We start from the raw sequence: 14,299 nt of genomic DNA, 5'->3' as shown, positions 1-14,299 counted from the left end.
CGTGATCCGCCCACCTCGGCCTCCCAAAGTGCTGGGATTACAAGCGTGAGCCACCGCGCCCGGCCAATTATACTCTAATTTTTTCTATTTTCCTCCCTTTCTGACCCTTTATCCCACTTTCTTTTTCTTCCTCTTCCTTCTCCTCCTCCTTTGTGAAATAGAGGATTGAGTTATTATCATTGATCCATACAAAGTCCCTCATTTATTTTCTTTAATTCCCACCCATTTCTATTCCGTCTTCCCATGTGCAACCTTCCTAATATGTTTGATATGCATCTTTTTGTTTGTTTGTATGTATTTTTAGAAAATGTTTATTGTTTTGTGTGCAAAAAATAAAAAAATAAAAAAGAACTGAAAAAAAAAAAAAAAAATTCTCCGGGCTTGGTGGCGGGCACCTGTAGTCCCAGCTACTCCAGAGGCTGAGGCAGGAGAATGGCGTGAGCCCAGGAGGCGGAGCTTGCAGTGAGCGGAGATTGCGCCACTGCACTCCAGCCTGGGCAACTCTGTCTCAAAAAAAAAAAAAAAAAAAAAAAGTTGAGCGAGGCTGGGCACAGTGGCTCATGCCTCCCAGCACTTTGGGAGGCCAAGGCGGGTGGATCGCCTGAGGTCAGGAGTTTGAGACCAGCCTGGCCAACATGGTGAAACTCCATCACTACTAAAAGTAAAAAAAATAGCCGGCTGTGGTGGCGCACACCTGTAGTCCCAGATACTCGGGAGGCTAAGGCTGAAGAATCGCTTGAACCTGGGAGGCGGAGGTTGCCTTGAGCCGAGATCGCACCACTGCACTCCATCCTGGGTGACAGAGTCTTGCTCTGTCTCAAAAAAAAAAACAAAAAAACTGTGAAGGGGACTGAACAGGGAACAGAATTATTAATTATGTGGTAGGACTAATGACACATTGTTGACATACTTCTCCAAGTTCCCCTAACTTCTAGTTGTATTAACTGGCCAAAATAATTGAATAAAGATTAGCTGATTCTTGTTAAATAAGGTCTGACAGTGAAAGTATTCCGAATATAGAAAGCAGTGGAACCGGCCAGGTCTGGTGGCTCACGCCTGTAATCCTAGCATTTTGGGAGGCCGAGGCAGGTGGATCACCTGAGGTCAGGAGTTCAAGACCAGTCTGGCCAACATGTTGAAACTCTGTCTCTACTAATAAAAAAAAAAATTAGCTGGGTGTGGTGGCAGGCCTTGTAGTCCCAGCTACTCAGAGAGGCTGAGGCAGAAGAATTGCTTGAACCTGGTAGGTGGAGTTGCAGTGAGCCGTGATCGTGCCACTGCACTCCAGCCTGGACAACAAGAGCTAAACTCCGTCAAGGGGGGAGCGGAAGGGAGGGAAGGGAGGGAAGGGAGGGGGGGGGGGGGAGGGGAAGGGAGAGTAGGGAAGAAGGAAGGAAGCAAGAAGTGGAATCAAAAAACCTAGATTTTACCTCCAGAAGTCTTTCCAGAATGGTACAAATAGAACACAAACAGTAATTAATACATACATCTTCAGTCCAATGCAAAAGTAACTGGTCCTGTGATATTATGATATACATACATACATGAAAATACATACATACACACACACACACACACACACACAATCTGTTTTTGTCCACAGCTACTGGCTGGTAACTCCCATAGCCGTTGCTAGTCTTTTGAATGGGGTGCATTAAGCCTCAGGAACAGCCCTCAGGAAACAGAACCTCTTTGTGACCTCCTGTCCTCCTTTTGCCTGCCCAGGGCAGGACTAATCTGATGGCAGGTCAAAAGACCCTTAATCCAGAGGGTCCTGCTCCATACCCTGGAGGAGGGAATGCCACACGGAGAGGCCAAGAAGAATCTAACAGATGGGCCTTCTGAGTTTCTTTGTTCAGTCCATTGGTATGAAATCGAACCGTTTTTGTCTAATCATATTTCTGTACAGTTGTCAATCATGCTTACGTAATGAAGCCTCCATAAAAAACCAAAAGGGGCCAGGCGTAGTGGCTCATGCCTGTAATCCCAGCACTTTGGAAAGCCAAAGCAGGTGGATTACTGGAGGTCAGTTCAATATCAGCCTGGCCAACGTGGTGAAACCTCGTCTCTACTAAAAATACAAAATTAGCCAGGTATAGTGGCGTGCACCTGTAATCTCAGCTACTCAGGAGGCTGAGGCAGGAGAATCGCTTGAACCCAGGAGGCAGAGGTTGCAGTGAGCCAAGATCATGCCATTTCACTCCAGCCTGGGCAAAAAGTGTGGAACTTGGCCAGGCATGGTGGCTCACACCCATAATCCTAGCACTTTGGGAGGCCGAGGAGGGTGGATCACCTGAGGTCAGGAGTTCAAGACCAGCCTGGCCGGCTGGGCGCGGTGGCTCAAGCTTGTAATCCCAGCACTTTGGGAGGCCGAGGCGGGCGGATCACGAGGTCAGGAGATCAAGACCACGGTGAAACCCCGTCTCTACTAAAAATACAAAAAAAAATTAGCCGGGCGTGGTGGCGGGCGCCTGTAGTCACAGCTACTCGGAGAGTCTGAGTCAGGAGAATGGCATGAACCCAGGAGGCGGAGCTTGCAGTGAGCCGAGATCGCGCCACTGCACTCCAGCCTGGGCGACAGAGCGAGACTCCGTCTCAGAAAAAAAAAAAAAGACTACCCTGGCCAACATGGCGAAACTCTGTCTCTACTAAAAATAAAAAAATTACCTGGGAGTGGTGGTGCATGCCTGTAATCCCAGCTACTCAGTAGGCTGAGGAAGGAGAATCGCTTGAACCCTGGAGGCAGAGGATGCAGTGAGCTGGGATCACACCACTGCACTCCAGCCTGGGTGACAGCGAGTGAGACTCCATCTCAGAAAAAAAAAAAAAAGCGAATCTCCATCTCAAGAAAAAAAAAAAACCCAAAAGGGGCTGGGCATGGTGGCTCACTTTGGGAGGCGAAGGTGGGAAGATTGCTTGAGTCCAGGAGGTTGAGGCTACATTGAGCAATGATTGCACCACTGCACTCTAACCTGGTTGAGAGCAAAACCCAGTCTTAAAACTCAAAACACCCAGAAGGATGGATTCTGAGGACTTCTGGATAACTGAACATGTGGAAGCTGACAGGAAGGTGCAACAACTCATCCATGTGCCAGGAGGGTGGCACACCCCAACTCCAAGGTACAGGAGCTCCTGTACTTGGGACCTTTCCATACCGGGCCCCAAGTATCTCCTCACCGGGCTGTTTATTTGTATCCTTTCAAATATCCTTCGTAACAACCCAGGTGCAGTGGCTCATGCCTGTAATCTCAATACTTTTGGAGGCTGAGGTGGGAGGATCACATGACTGACCTGTGTAATATAGTGAGACCACATCTCTACAAAAAAGAAAAAAATTAGCCAGGCATGGTGGCATACACCTATATCCCAGCTACTCGGGAGGCTGAGGCAGGACGATTGCTTCAGCTCAGGAGTTTGAAGTTGCAGTGAGCTGTGAGGGCGACACTGCACTCCAGTCTGAGCAACAGAGCAAGATTCAGTTTAGAAAAAAATTTTTAAAAATGTATCATATATTCATAAGGAACCTGTAAACATAAGTGTTTCCCTGAGTTCTGTGAACCTCTCTAGCAAATTAATCAAAACCATAGAAGGGGTCACAGGAACCCCAACTTAAAGCCACTCGGTCAGAAGTTCCAGAGGCCCAGACTTACAACTGGTGGGAAGGAAGGGGCAGTCTTGTGGGACTGACCCTCAACCTGTTGAATCTGAGGTTATCTTCAGGTGGAAGGTGTGGAAACTGGATTGGAGGACTCCCAACTGGTGTCCACTGGTGTGTGGGGACAAACCACCCCCCCATATTTGGTCACATTCTGTGTTGATGATTGTTGTTGTGGTGTGAAAAAAAGAGGAAAAACACGTTTGATTGTTTTTCTCCTAAACAGGTCCTGTAAGGAAGAACCCAGGCAATGCTCCCAAAGGCTCAGGAGCTTCTCCTCTAAGCCCACCAAGAAGCACTGTGAGGCTGGGCAGTGGCTCATGCCGGGCCTGGTGCTGCGTGCCTGTAATCCCAGCTATTCAGGAGGCTGAGCCAGGAGAATTGCTTGAACCCGAGAGGCAGAGGTTGAAGTGAGCTGAGATCCTGCCACTGCACTCTAGCCTGGGTGACAGAACCAGATTCCATCTCAAAAAAAAAAAAACAAAAAAAACCACACAACCAAAAAAACAAAACACTGTGTCAGAAGGCAGGAGAGGAATTTGCTTCTTCAACCTTTCCGTGTGTCCTTGTAAGCACACCACAAAATCGCCGGGCGCAGTGGCTCACGCTTGTAATCCCAGCACTTTGGGAGGCTGAGGCGGGCGGATCACGAGGTCAGGAGATCGAGACCACGGTGAAACCCCGTCTCTACTAAAAATACAAAAAAAATTAGCCGGGCGTGGTGGCGGGCGCCTGTAGTCCCAGCTACTCGGAGAGGCTGAGGCAGGAGAATGGCGTGAACCCAGGAGGCGGAGCTTGCAGTGAGCCGAGATCGCGCCACTGCACTCCAGCCTGGGCGACAGAGCGAGACTCCGTCTCAAAAAAAAAAAAAAAAAAAAAAGCACACCACAAAACATAAGGGTAGGAAAAGGCCTTAAGAGGAAGCTGCTGCTTCTGTCTAGACCAGAGGGCCTTGTGACTGCTGCACTTCACTGATTGCTACTGCCTGACACTTATAAACCTTGCATTCACCGGCAATTCTTTAGCACTTGTTACAGAAATGCCAATAAATACTTCCAAGATTTAAGATAATTAAGTCTATGATTACAGCTCATTTCCACCTATAATTGGTAATATGGTTGGTTAGCATATGACAATTTACATCTGCCCCCTAAATCATCATTTACAAAATCACCAAACAGGTAACCAATGTCCTGCTGAATAAGCACCTCCCTATAAAAACAAATGAACTTTGTAAAGTAGATGCTGTGAGCTGAGCTTGAAAGTTATATTAAAAAGCTCTCTCTGGCTGGTAGTGAGTTATCTCGATTGCTCATAGTTACAGATCAACCACCTTGTTTTACTCTTTCCCCTCTCAATACTGCACTCTTGGCTAGTCTGTAATAAATAACTATATAAATACAAAAAGCTCTCAGCTGGGCGCTGTGGCTCTTGCCAGTAATACCAACACTTGGGGAGGCTGAGGTGGGAGAATCACTTAAGCTCAGGAGTTCGAGACCAGCCTGAGCAACATAGTGAGACCTCATCTCTTTTCTTTTTCTTTTTTTTTTTTGAGACAGAGTTTCACTCTTGTTGCCCAGGCTGGAGTGCAATGGCACGATCTTGGGTGAGACCTCATCTCTGCTAAAAATAAAAAGAAATTAGCGAGGTGTGGTGTTGTACCCCTGTAGTCCTAGTTACTCGGGAGGCTGAGGTGGGAGGATCACCTAAGCCCAAGGAGGTCAAGGCCACAGTGAGCTGTGATTGCCTACTGCACTCCAGCCTTGGCAACAGAGACACCTGGTCTCAAAAAAAAAAAAGCTCTCGTTAAGTATAACAAATACTGACCTGATTAATATGTATATGTGTGTGTGTAGATATATTTTGGTTTCGTTTATTTTTTTCAGGCAAGGTCTCACTCTGTCACCCAGACTGGAGTACAATGCTGTGATCTCTGCTCACTGCAGCCTCCACATCCTGGGCTCAAGCAGTCCTCCCACCTGAGCCTCCCGAGTAGCTGGACTACAGGCATGTGCCACCATGCTAGGCTAATTTTTGTACTTTTTTATAAAGACAGGGTTTTGCCATGTTTCCAGGCTGGTCTTGAACTCCTGGGCTCAAGCAATCTGCCTGCCTCAGCCTCCCAAAGTGTTGAGATTACAGGCGTGAGCCACTATGCCCAGCCAATATATGTAATTTTAAAGGATTCTCTGTTTTTTCCCTTCTATTACCTTTCTAGCATTGATTGCATTACTGGCAGATTAAAAATGTGGCCAAGTTTACTAACTTTCCAGTTTCATTTTTATTCCTCTCCACCCAGAGTATGGCGGCACTTGGGGCATGGCCAGGTTTCACTCCCGTCTCTTTCCCCAAGACATGATTTAAATCAAGATTCAGATCTGTTCTAAAACCATGGACAGAGCCAGAAATTCGGTCTTCAGAAGTACTTACCATGAATATCACCTTCTCCCTAGAAAAGAAAAAAATTCAAAAATTTACTTCCTATTTTAATTTTGGAACACGCAAAACAGTCATAGTTCATAGCAGCTAACATCTACTTGAAACCAAATGTGACATTTCATTGTGATGCAATCAAGCACAGGGTCAGTCTGCTACCTCTATCCAACTTAGGACAATGCTATGCAAAAATTCTGCATGATAAATTGCTCTAGTGCCAGTACCACATCTAAAACAAAAAAACCCCAACATTTCCTCTGAGGACCTAACACCAATTAGCATTTCAGAGATCTTTTATTAGAATGGAAAACTGGTAAATCTATCCTTTCATTTCTCTCTCCTTTCCCCGGTAAGGGGAAACTAGATAATAGTTGTGGAAGGACCCCTATCAGTTCCAAAGCCCTTCTCCAGTTCTCTCCCCACTCAGACAGGTGATGCCTCACTGTGCTCTGAGGGCTTTAGTGCTTAGTCGGGAGGGGTCTTTCCACTTTGCAGCACATACCCTGGGGGGCTTGGTGGCAGTACTCAACTGCAGACACAACTAATGGTAATGCCAGCACTAGTCTCCTGGAGTTCAACGCAAAGCAGTATCTGCAAAAAAACAGCCCCTGAACTCAGAAATGCGTCTATATATGAGACACACAGGAGTGAGAAAGATCCACAAGTTCCAAAAATCAAAAGGAGAGATAAAACAAATCCTAATGGTAAAAGAGATACAGAAACAGACTGAGACCATGTTAACACACTTCTATGATTTTACTATCAATCTTCCATTATCAATATGGCCCAGTCCCTTTTGTAACTACCTCAATGTAAAATTCCAGTGGGAGAACTGAAACTCTTAGTACAAATTTCAGAATCATATTGACCTCAGAGCCTTTCTGGCCTCACGCTGTCACACTGACCTTCAGATCTAAGAAGTCTCCGGAGCTTGCTTCAGAGGAGTTCCTTCTCTGCAGTCCAGATGACTCCAAGTCTTCCCTGCCACCACTAGACTTGGCACCTAAAAATCAAAATATACTTTCTTCAGAAATACAATAGAAAAAATCTAAAGCAAAACACTTCAGGCTGGGCACGGTGGCTCATGCCTGTAATCCCAGCGCTTTGGGAGGCCGAGGCGGGCAGATCACCTGAGGTCAGGAGTTCAAGACCAGCCTGGCCAACATGGTAAAACCCTGTCTCTACTAAAAATATAAAAATTAGCTGGACGTGGTGGTGCATGCTTGTAATCCTAGCTACTCGGGAGGCTGAGGCAGAAGAATCACTTGAACTCGGGAGGTGGAGGTTGCGGTGAGCCAAGATGGCACCACTGCACTCTGTATTCCAGCCTGGGCAACAGAATGAGACTCTGTCTCAAAAAACAAAAAACAAAACAAAAACACTTCAGCAATTGACGTTATGTGTTAGTCTCACATTATGAAATAAGGAAACAGTCTTAAGGAAGTTAAGCTGATCACGTAAACATTAACCCAGTCTGACTTCAGTCCTTACTCTGATCCATCACACAGCCTCTCAGTATTTCCCATTTCTTTCTTCTCAGGCTAAGTCTAAACTGTTGTTTATTACCATTAAGCTAGATTTTGTTATTAGTTCAAAACCAGCTGTAGTTGGTTTTTCTTTTGTTTGTTTTTGACACAGTGTTTCACTCTGTCACCTAGGCTGGAGGGCAGTGGCTCAATCACAGCTCACTGCAGCCTCCACCTCCCAGGCTCAGCAATCCTCCCACCTTGGCCTCCAGAGTATCAGGGACTAAATGCACACTGCCACTACCACCAGCTAATTTTTGTTATGTTTTGTTTTTTAGACATGGGGGCACATGCTGGTGCCCAAGCTGCATCTGTGGCTGTTGATGCTGGGCCCATCCCTTTGAACAGTGAGCACAGACAACAGTACCTGCCGACTTGGCCCAAGAAGCTTGATTTTCTTCAGGGGTCCCAAAGATATTAGAGGCCATTTTGTTCTTCCTCACAGGTTGTTCTGTTGGTTCATCAAAACCTAATGAAAAATTGGATCCACCACCTGGAGGCCGCAAAACCCTACAAATAATGGCAAAACATCAACTTCAGATCATACTGAAACATTTCTTGGCATAAATCTTTTCAGACAACTTTCATTTCACTTTCCTCACCCATTCATCTCCCTCACCCCTACAACAGATAGCTGCTAACAGGAAAAAGGAATCAACTCCGTTAGCATCTACATTCAATGCTAGATGTTAAGATACTAAATACTGCTTTATAATACTTGTAATAAGGTCATCGATCACACAAGGCAGCTGAAACAGCGTGGAACTCATCATAAATAACAGCCTGGTTGGTGTCCCCTTTTCAGAAATGGCAAAAGATCTAATGGACCTTACTCTACTGGGCTTGGCTGAATATATTTTCAAAGAAGTTTAGAAGCATTTCTTGTTATTATTCATTTAAAAATCATTTCCAGGCACAATGGCACACACCTGTAATCCCAGCACCCTAGGAGGCCAAGGCAGGATCATCACTTGAACCTAGGAGTTCAAGACCAGCCTGGGCAACATGGCAAGACCCCGTGTCTCTATAAAAAAAAAAAAATTAAAAATTAGCCAAGCGTAGTGGCGCATGCCTGTGCTCCCAGCTACACTGGACTCTGAGACAGAAGGATCGCTTCAGCCCAGGAGGTCAAGGCTGCACTGAGCTGTGTTCACACCGCTGAACTCCAGCCTGTGTGACAGAGCAAGACTCTGTCTCAAAATGTAAAAAGTAAATAAATTTTTTTTTTTGAGACGGAGTCTCTCTCTGTCACCCAGGCTGAAGTGCAGTGGCGCGATCTCAGCTCACTGCAAGCTCCACCTCCCAGGTTCACACCATTCACCTGCCTCAGCCTCCCGGGTTGCTGGGACTACAGGTGCCCGCCACCATGCCCAGCTAATTTTTTGTATTTTTAGTAGAGACGGGGTTTCACCGTGTTAGCCAGGATGCTCTTGATCTCCTGACCTCATGATCCACCCGCCTCGGCCTCCCAAAGTGCTGGGATTACAGGCTTGAGCCACCGCACCCGGCCGGTAATATATTTTTTAACATTTCCAAATCTTTCTGCCATAGGTTGACCAATTTGTCTCCTCCTTGGAAAAACTCAATTTAACTCCTCTTACCACCTCTCAAAACAGAAAATGCAGGTAGTTTTATAGAAATACTTTTTCTTTTTTCTTTTTTTTTATTTTGTGAGGCACAATCTCACTCTTGTCGCCCAGGCTAGAGTGCAGTGGTGTGATCTCGGCTCACCTGCAACCTCCGCCTCCCAGGTTCAAGCAATTCTCCTGCCTCAGCCCCTGAGTAGCTGGGATTACAGGCGTCCACCACTACAAACAGCTAATTTTTGTACTTTCAGTAGAGACGGGGTTTCGCCGTGTTGGCCAGGCTGGTCTTGAATTCCTGACCTCAGGTGATCTGCCCGCCTGGCCTCCCAAAGTGCTGGAATTACAGCATGAACCACTGCACCTGGCCTAATTGTTGTATTTTTAGTAAAGACAGGGTTTCACCATGTTGGTCAGGCTGGTCTTGAACTCCTGACCTCAGGTAATCCGCCTGCCTCGGCCTCCCAAAGTGCTGGGATTATAGGCATGAGCTACCGAGCCTGGCCAACTTTTTTTTTTTTTTTTAATTTCTTTTTTTTGTTTTCCTACTGCCTGTGTAATTGCAGAATATGGAAAGACTTTCTAACTACTGATTCAATTCCTTAACTGGTGATACGAGTGGTCTGCTTTTGTTTCTTCATAAGGCAGTTTGAATAAGCAATATTTTTCTTTCTGGTTTTTTTTTTTTTTTTTTTTTTTTTTGAGACGGAGTCCTGCTGTGTTGCCCAGGCTGGACTGCAATGGTGCGATCTTGGCTCACTGCAAGCTCTGCCTCCCAGGTTTACACCTTTCTCATGCCTCAGCCTCTCCAGTAGCTGGGACTACAGGCGCCCGCCACCACGCCAGGCTAACTTTTTTATTTTTAGTAGAGATGGGGTTTCACCGTGTTAGCCAGGATGGTCTCGATCTCCTGACCTCATGATCTGCCCGCCTCGACCTCCCAAAGTGCTGGGATTACAGGCGTGAGCCACCGCGCCCGGCCAAGAAACATTTTTCAAAGAATATTTAGCACTTCTAGCTGGGTGTGGTGATGCGAACCTGTAATCCCAGCTACTCGGGAGGCTGAGGTAGGAGAATCGCTTGAACCCTGTAGGAGGCGGAGGCTACAGTAAGCTAAGATCGCGCCACTGCACTCCAGCCTGGGCAAAAGAGTGAGTCTCCGTCTCAAAATAATAATGATAATAATAATAATAATAAAATTAAGGTCAGGAGCAGTGGCTCATGCCTGTAATCCTAGCACTTTGAGAGGCCGAGACAGGTGGATCACGAGGTCAAGAGATCAAGACCATCCCGGCCAACATAGTGAAACTGTCTGTACTACAAATGTACAAAAATTAGCGGGGCATGGTGGCGTGTGCCTGTAGTCCTGGCTACTCAGGAGGCTGAGGCAGAGGCAGAAGAATTGCTTGAACCTGGGAGGCAGAGGTTGCAGTGAGCCAGAGATCACGCCACTGCACTCCAGGCTGGCAACAGAGTGAGACTCTGTCTCAAAAAAATAAATTAATTAAAAAAAATAAGGCAGGGCGCACTGGCTCACACCTGTAATCCCAGCACTTTGGGAGGCCAAGGCGGGCGGATCATCTGAGGTCAGGAGTTCGAGACCAGCTGGACCAACATAGAGAAACCCTGTCTCTACTAAAAATATAAAATTAGCCGGGCGTGGTGGCACATGCCTGTAATCTCAGCTAGTTGGGAGGCTGAGGCAGGAGAATCGCTTGAACCTGAAGGCAGAGGTTGTGGTGCGCGGAGGCTGTGCCACTGCACTCCAGCCCGGGCAAAAAGAGCAAAACTCCGTCTCAAAAAAAAAAAAAAAAAAAAAAAAAAACAACGAAGAAAAACACACTAGTACCCAAACACCAGCTTAAGAGCAAGTCAAAACTCTAACCAGTCCAACTTTTTAAAGGTCTCTGTTCCTCCTGCAATAGCAGGTAGTAACCAACTCGGATGACGTCAGTGTTGTAGAGACCATTTGTAATAGTGAGATATCCCCAAACAAAGGATGTAGATCATAAGGCAGAAAGTATCTCAATGTTTTAGGATCCTACTATTCTTTCAGAATCATACACGACAACTAAATCAGGATTATATATTTAAGACTGAACAAAAATGTGTCCATGTACTGTAGATAGCAATTTTTAAAAAATTACTCCTTTTCTTTCTTCTCTCTTTAAATCCCGAAGTTTCTGTATATCTTTGCAGATCATTCCCTACCAGACTAAATTTATAAGAGTTTATGGGGCCAGGAGAACATTATTGGACAAAATTAAGTTTATGAGAATTAGGTGAGAATATAGAAAAAGGGAAGGTAGACAGACAATAAAATGACAATGCTACTACAGTCCTAGAGCATAATATTGGAGGGAAATTGATGATGAAAGGTGAATTAAACATTCATTTCACAGAATCAAAACTCATTTGTCTCACATTTCAAATGTACATATGAAAAAAGTGTGAGGATCCATTTGACCTGATTACTGAAATTCTTTACAAAACACTAATATCAACTCAACCCCAAAGAATAAAACCCCAGACTACACATTATCATTCCAACGACTGAAGTCTAACCGGCAGAAAGTTGGCCTCATAACACAAAATGAAAAACCAAGGCTCAATCTGTTCCTGTCCTCTGAAAAAATCATCTCATTGGAAAGAAAACAGAAAGGGAGCGACCAGTTTCCTAGGTCTGTGCTACTCAAGTACCCCATACTCCCAGTAATCACAAATTTATTTTTTTGAATCTTACCCTAGTCTTTTTGACCTTGTAAACCTGAAAGAATTGAGTTGTAAAAGAATGTCATTTCCCATGCTTTCCTCCTAAGGCTCAATTGCTGAGTGAGGCGTGCTTTTTGTTCCCAAGTTCTCTAACCCCTGTGAGATATTGCTATTTCACGTGTCTTCTTAGCCCCACAAAATGGCTCCCTTTGTGCCACTTGGCCAGGACCCCGAGGCTAGCCACACATGAATACAGGTCACAATCGATGTAAAATACGTGCTCAAAAAAGTGATTTAAGCTTCTTCCAAGCCTTGAGAAGGATCCCAGACATAACTGTAACCCACCTTAAAGAACAGTGTGCAATTAGCTGAGACAATGTGGACACCTTCCACAGAATCAAACCCTTCCACCAAGTTAAGCAAGGACTTGGAAAAGGGTTCCTGTCCAAACACTGTACCCAGTGCCCCAAGCCCAAAAAGCAGTGGGAGGAAGGGCAAGAAAAATCCCCCGCTTCCCAGGTAGAGCTACCATGTTAGAGACAATGGATGTCTCCGGCCCCGCCCAAGAACAAGAAACCTCCTCCTGCAAGGGAACCAGGGCCAGGGATGAACTCACTCGGCAAACGTCAAAGAAGGAAGCAAAGGTAGGATGCAAAGGCCATGGTCCGAAGGTTTAAGCGCTGAAAACCCACTCGGGTTCGCTCGTTCCCCGCCCCCCACCTTAGAAATGAGCGCAAGGATGGGGAGAAGGGGTCTTTCCTTTGTTAGGAAGGGGAGACACTTGGAAGAGGGGAGGCACTTCGAAGAGGGGAAGAACGGTTGGGTCCTGAACGGGAGGTGAAGGGTCGCCGATGACCAGCCCCGCCCGACCACAAATGCACCTGCCAGGTAGGTCCGAATAAGGAGTGGGGGCACGGCGAGGGTAAGGAGCCCGCCGGACCTGATCGATCCGGTCTCCGGATCCAATGGCTGCGCGCGAGAGCGAGACCAACCGCACGCCACGGGCCAGAGGCAGGAGCGCGTGGCCCAGCAATGGGACAATAGGACCTGACCATGCATGGGGCCCTAAAGGCTCCCCGGGCACCTGGGGGGCCAAGCCCACCACCCTGGGGATGGACCAGCCCGGATGCACACAGGAGAAAGCGAAGCCCTCCCCGAAGGTTCCAATTAACGAAAACCGGCCGTGCTCGGAGGGGCGACCAGCCCCGGCCTCCTCAGCCCCTGACTCCGTGGAAGGAATGAATGGAGAGCAGCAGGGACCCGGGTGGGGCCGGCGCGCAGGGCTCGCCAGGCGGCACAAAGGCGGCGCCGACGGCAGAACCCTGCCACCTTGCCCGGCGCGAGCACAGCGCATGGGGCTCGTTACCCGCAACCACCGGCGCGAGGCCCCGCCGGCAGCGGCCCTCCCGGCCCCTCAGCCCCGCGCGGCTAGGGCGCGACACGGTCGCCTCACCGGGAGCTATTCCTGCTGTTGGGGTCGACTCCTTTGAAGGTGGTGGTTGTGGTCATGGCGCCGAGGAGCGAGGTAGGCTGGCGCGGGAGCAGAAAGCGCAAAGGGTCGGACCCGAGGAGCGCAGGGAAACTCCACACCCAACAGCCGTCCACCGCTGCAGGAGCCGCCGCAGCCGACTGTCAGGCCGATCGACGCCTTTATAGGGTTTTCAACCCCCGCCCCCTAACCCGTCGACATTGGTCGATTCAAATGAATCCTTTCATTCCTATTGGCTCTCTGGAGTGCCAAGCACCATGCGGCATTACGATGGGCTGTGGCGGCCACGGCTCAGCCTAAGCCCGCCCCCTTCCTGGACTGGGAAGGCCTTGGGACTCTCTCCCCTCCCCCACCCCCAAAAGCTCGGCGATGATTGGACGGAAGGCGAATCTACCTCGCGCTGGGTGCAAGTTGGGCTGGCTGTCACTTTAAAACGTTACCTGACAGAGGGGGAAGCTCTTTCTTGGGAAGTTACAACCTCGGCAAGCAGAAGGGAGATTTGTCACTGTTACTGTTCTCTCATTTGCTTTACTGATGGTGGGATGGTAAGGGCATCCTCCTTAAAGGATGAAAAGTACTGCAACAAGTTGACATTTATTTATTGAATACCTACTGTGTGTCCCATTTAGAAACCTAATAGTGTCAAAGCAGCAGCACTATGAGTCAGCAACAGAGAGCGCACCAAGATGATCCCTTTTAAAAGGACTGGAAATTCTTTACATTTTAATGTTACCGTTTAGTTGTAATGGGTGGTGCATGTACTGGACCAAAATTACAGTCGCTCCTATTTGGGGGCCTATTCTAAGGCTGGTTAATGCCTGGCACCAGGAATGGACTCATTCCCTGCTACCAAGACTATGGGAGCAGCTCAGGCCTCTGCAGCTGTTTATAACCCTTA

The 14,299-nt window shown here is 47.4% G+C and overlaps 1 protein-coding gene across 2 annotated transcripts in view; it reads right to left on the bottom strand.

Moving 5' to 3' along the window:
* The window catches only part of JPT1 (Jupiter microtubule associated homolog 1), a 21,460-nt gene extending 7,727 nt beyond the window's left edge, over positions 1-13,733 (bottom strand). The window contains exons 1-4 of one of the 2 annotated variants that reach the window (XM_032177899.2): positions 13,366-13,733; positions 7,985-8,127; positions 6,997-7,094; positions 6,086-6,104 (exon numbers count right to left, since the gene is read on the bottom strand). In XM_032177899.2, the coding sequence (XP_032033790.1) occupies positions 6,086-6,104; positions 6,997-7,094; positions 7,985-8,127; positions 13,366-13,421 (316 nt within the window). In that variant the 5' untranslated portion in view covers positions 13,422-13,733. Of the gene's footprint in view, positions 1-6,085; positions 6,105-6,996; positions 7,095-7,984; positions 8,128-8,546; positions 8,642-13,365 lie in introns of those variants that run through there. The other variant, XM_058429124.1, reaches the window with a different exon arrangement.
* Positions 13,734-14,299: the final 566 nt, after the last annotated feature.

The sequence above is a fragment of the Hylobates moloch genome, unplaced genomic scaffold (assembly GCF_009828535.3).
Source record: "Hylobates moloch isolate HMO894 unplaced genomic scaffold, HMol_V3 SCAFFOLD_15, whole genome shotgun sequence".
In the NCBI taxonomy this organism is placed as follows: Eukaryota; Metazoa; Chordata; class Mammalia; order Primates; family Hylobatidae; genus Hylobates; species Hylobates moloch.
This window is presented reverse-complemented; position numbering and strand designations above follow the sequence as displayed.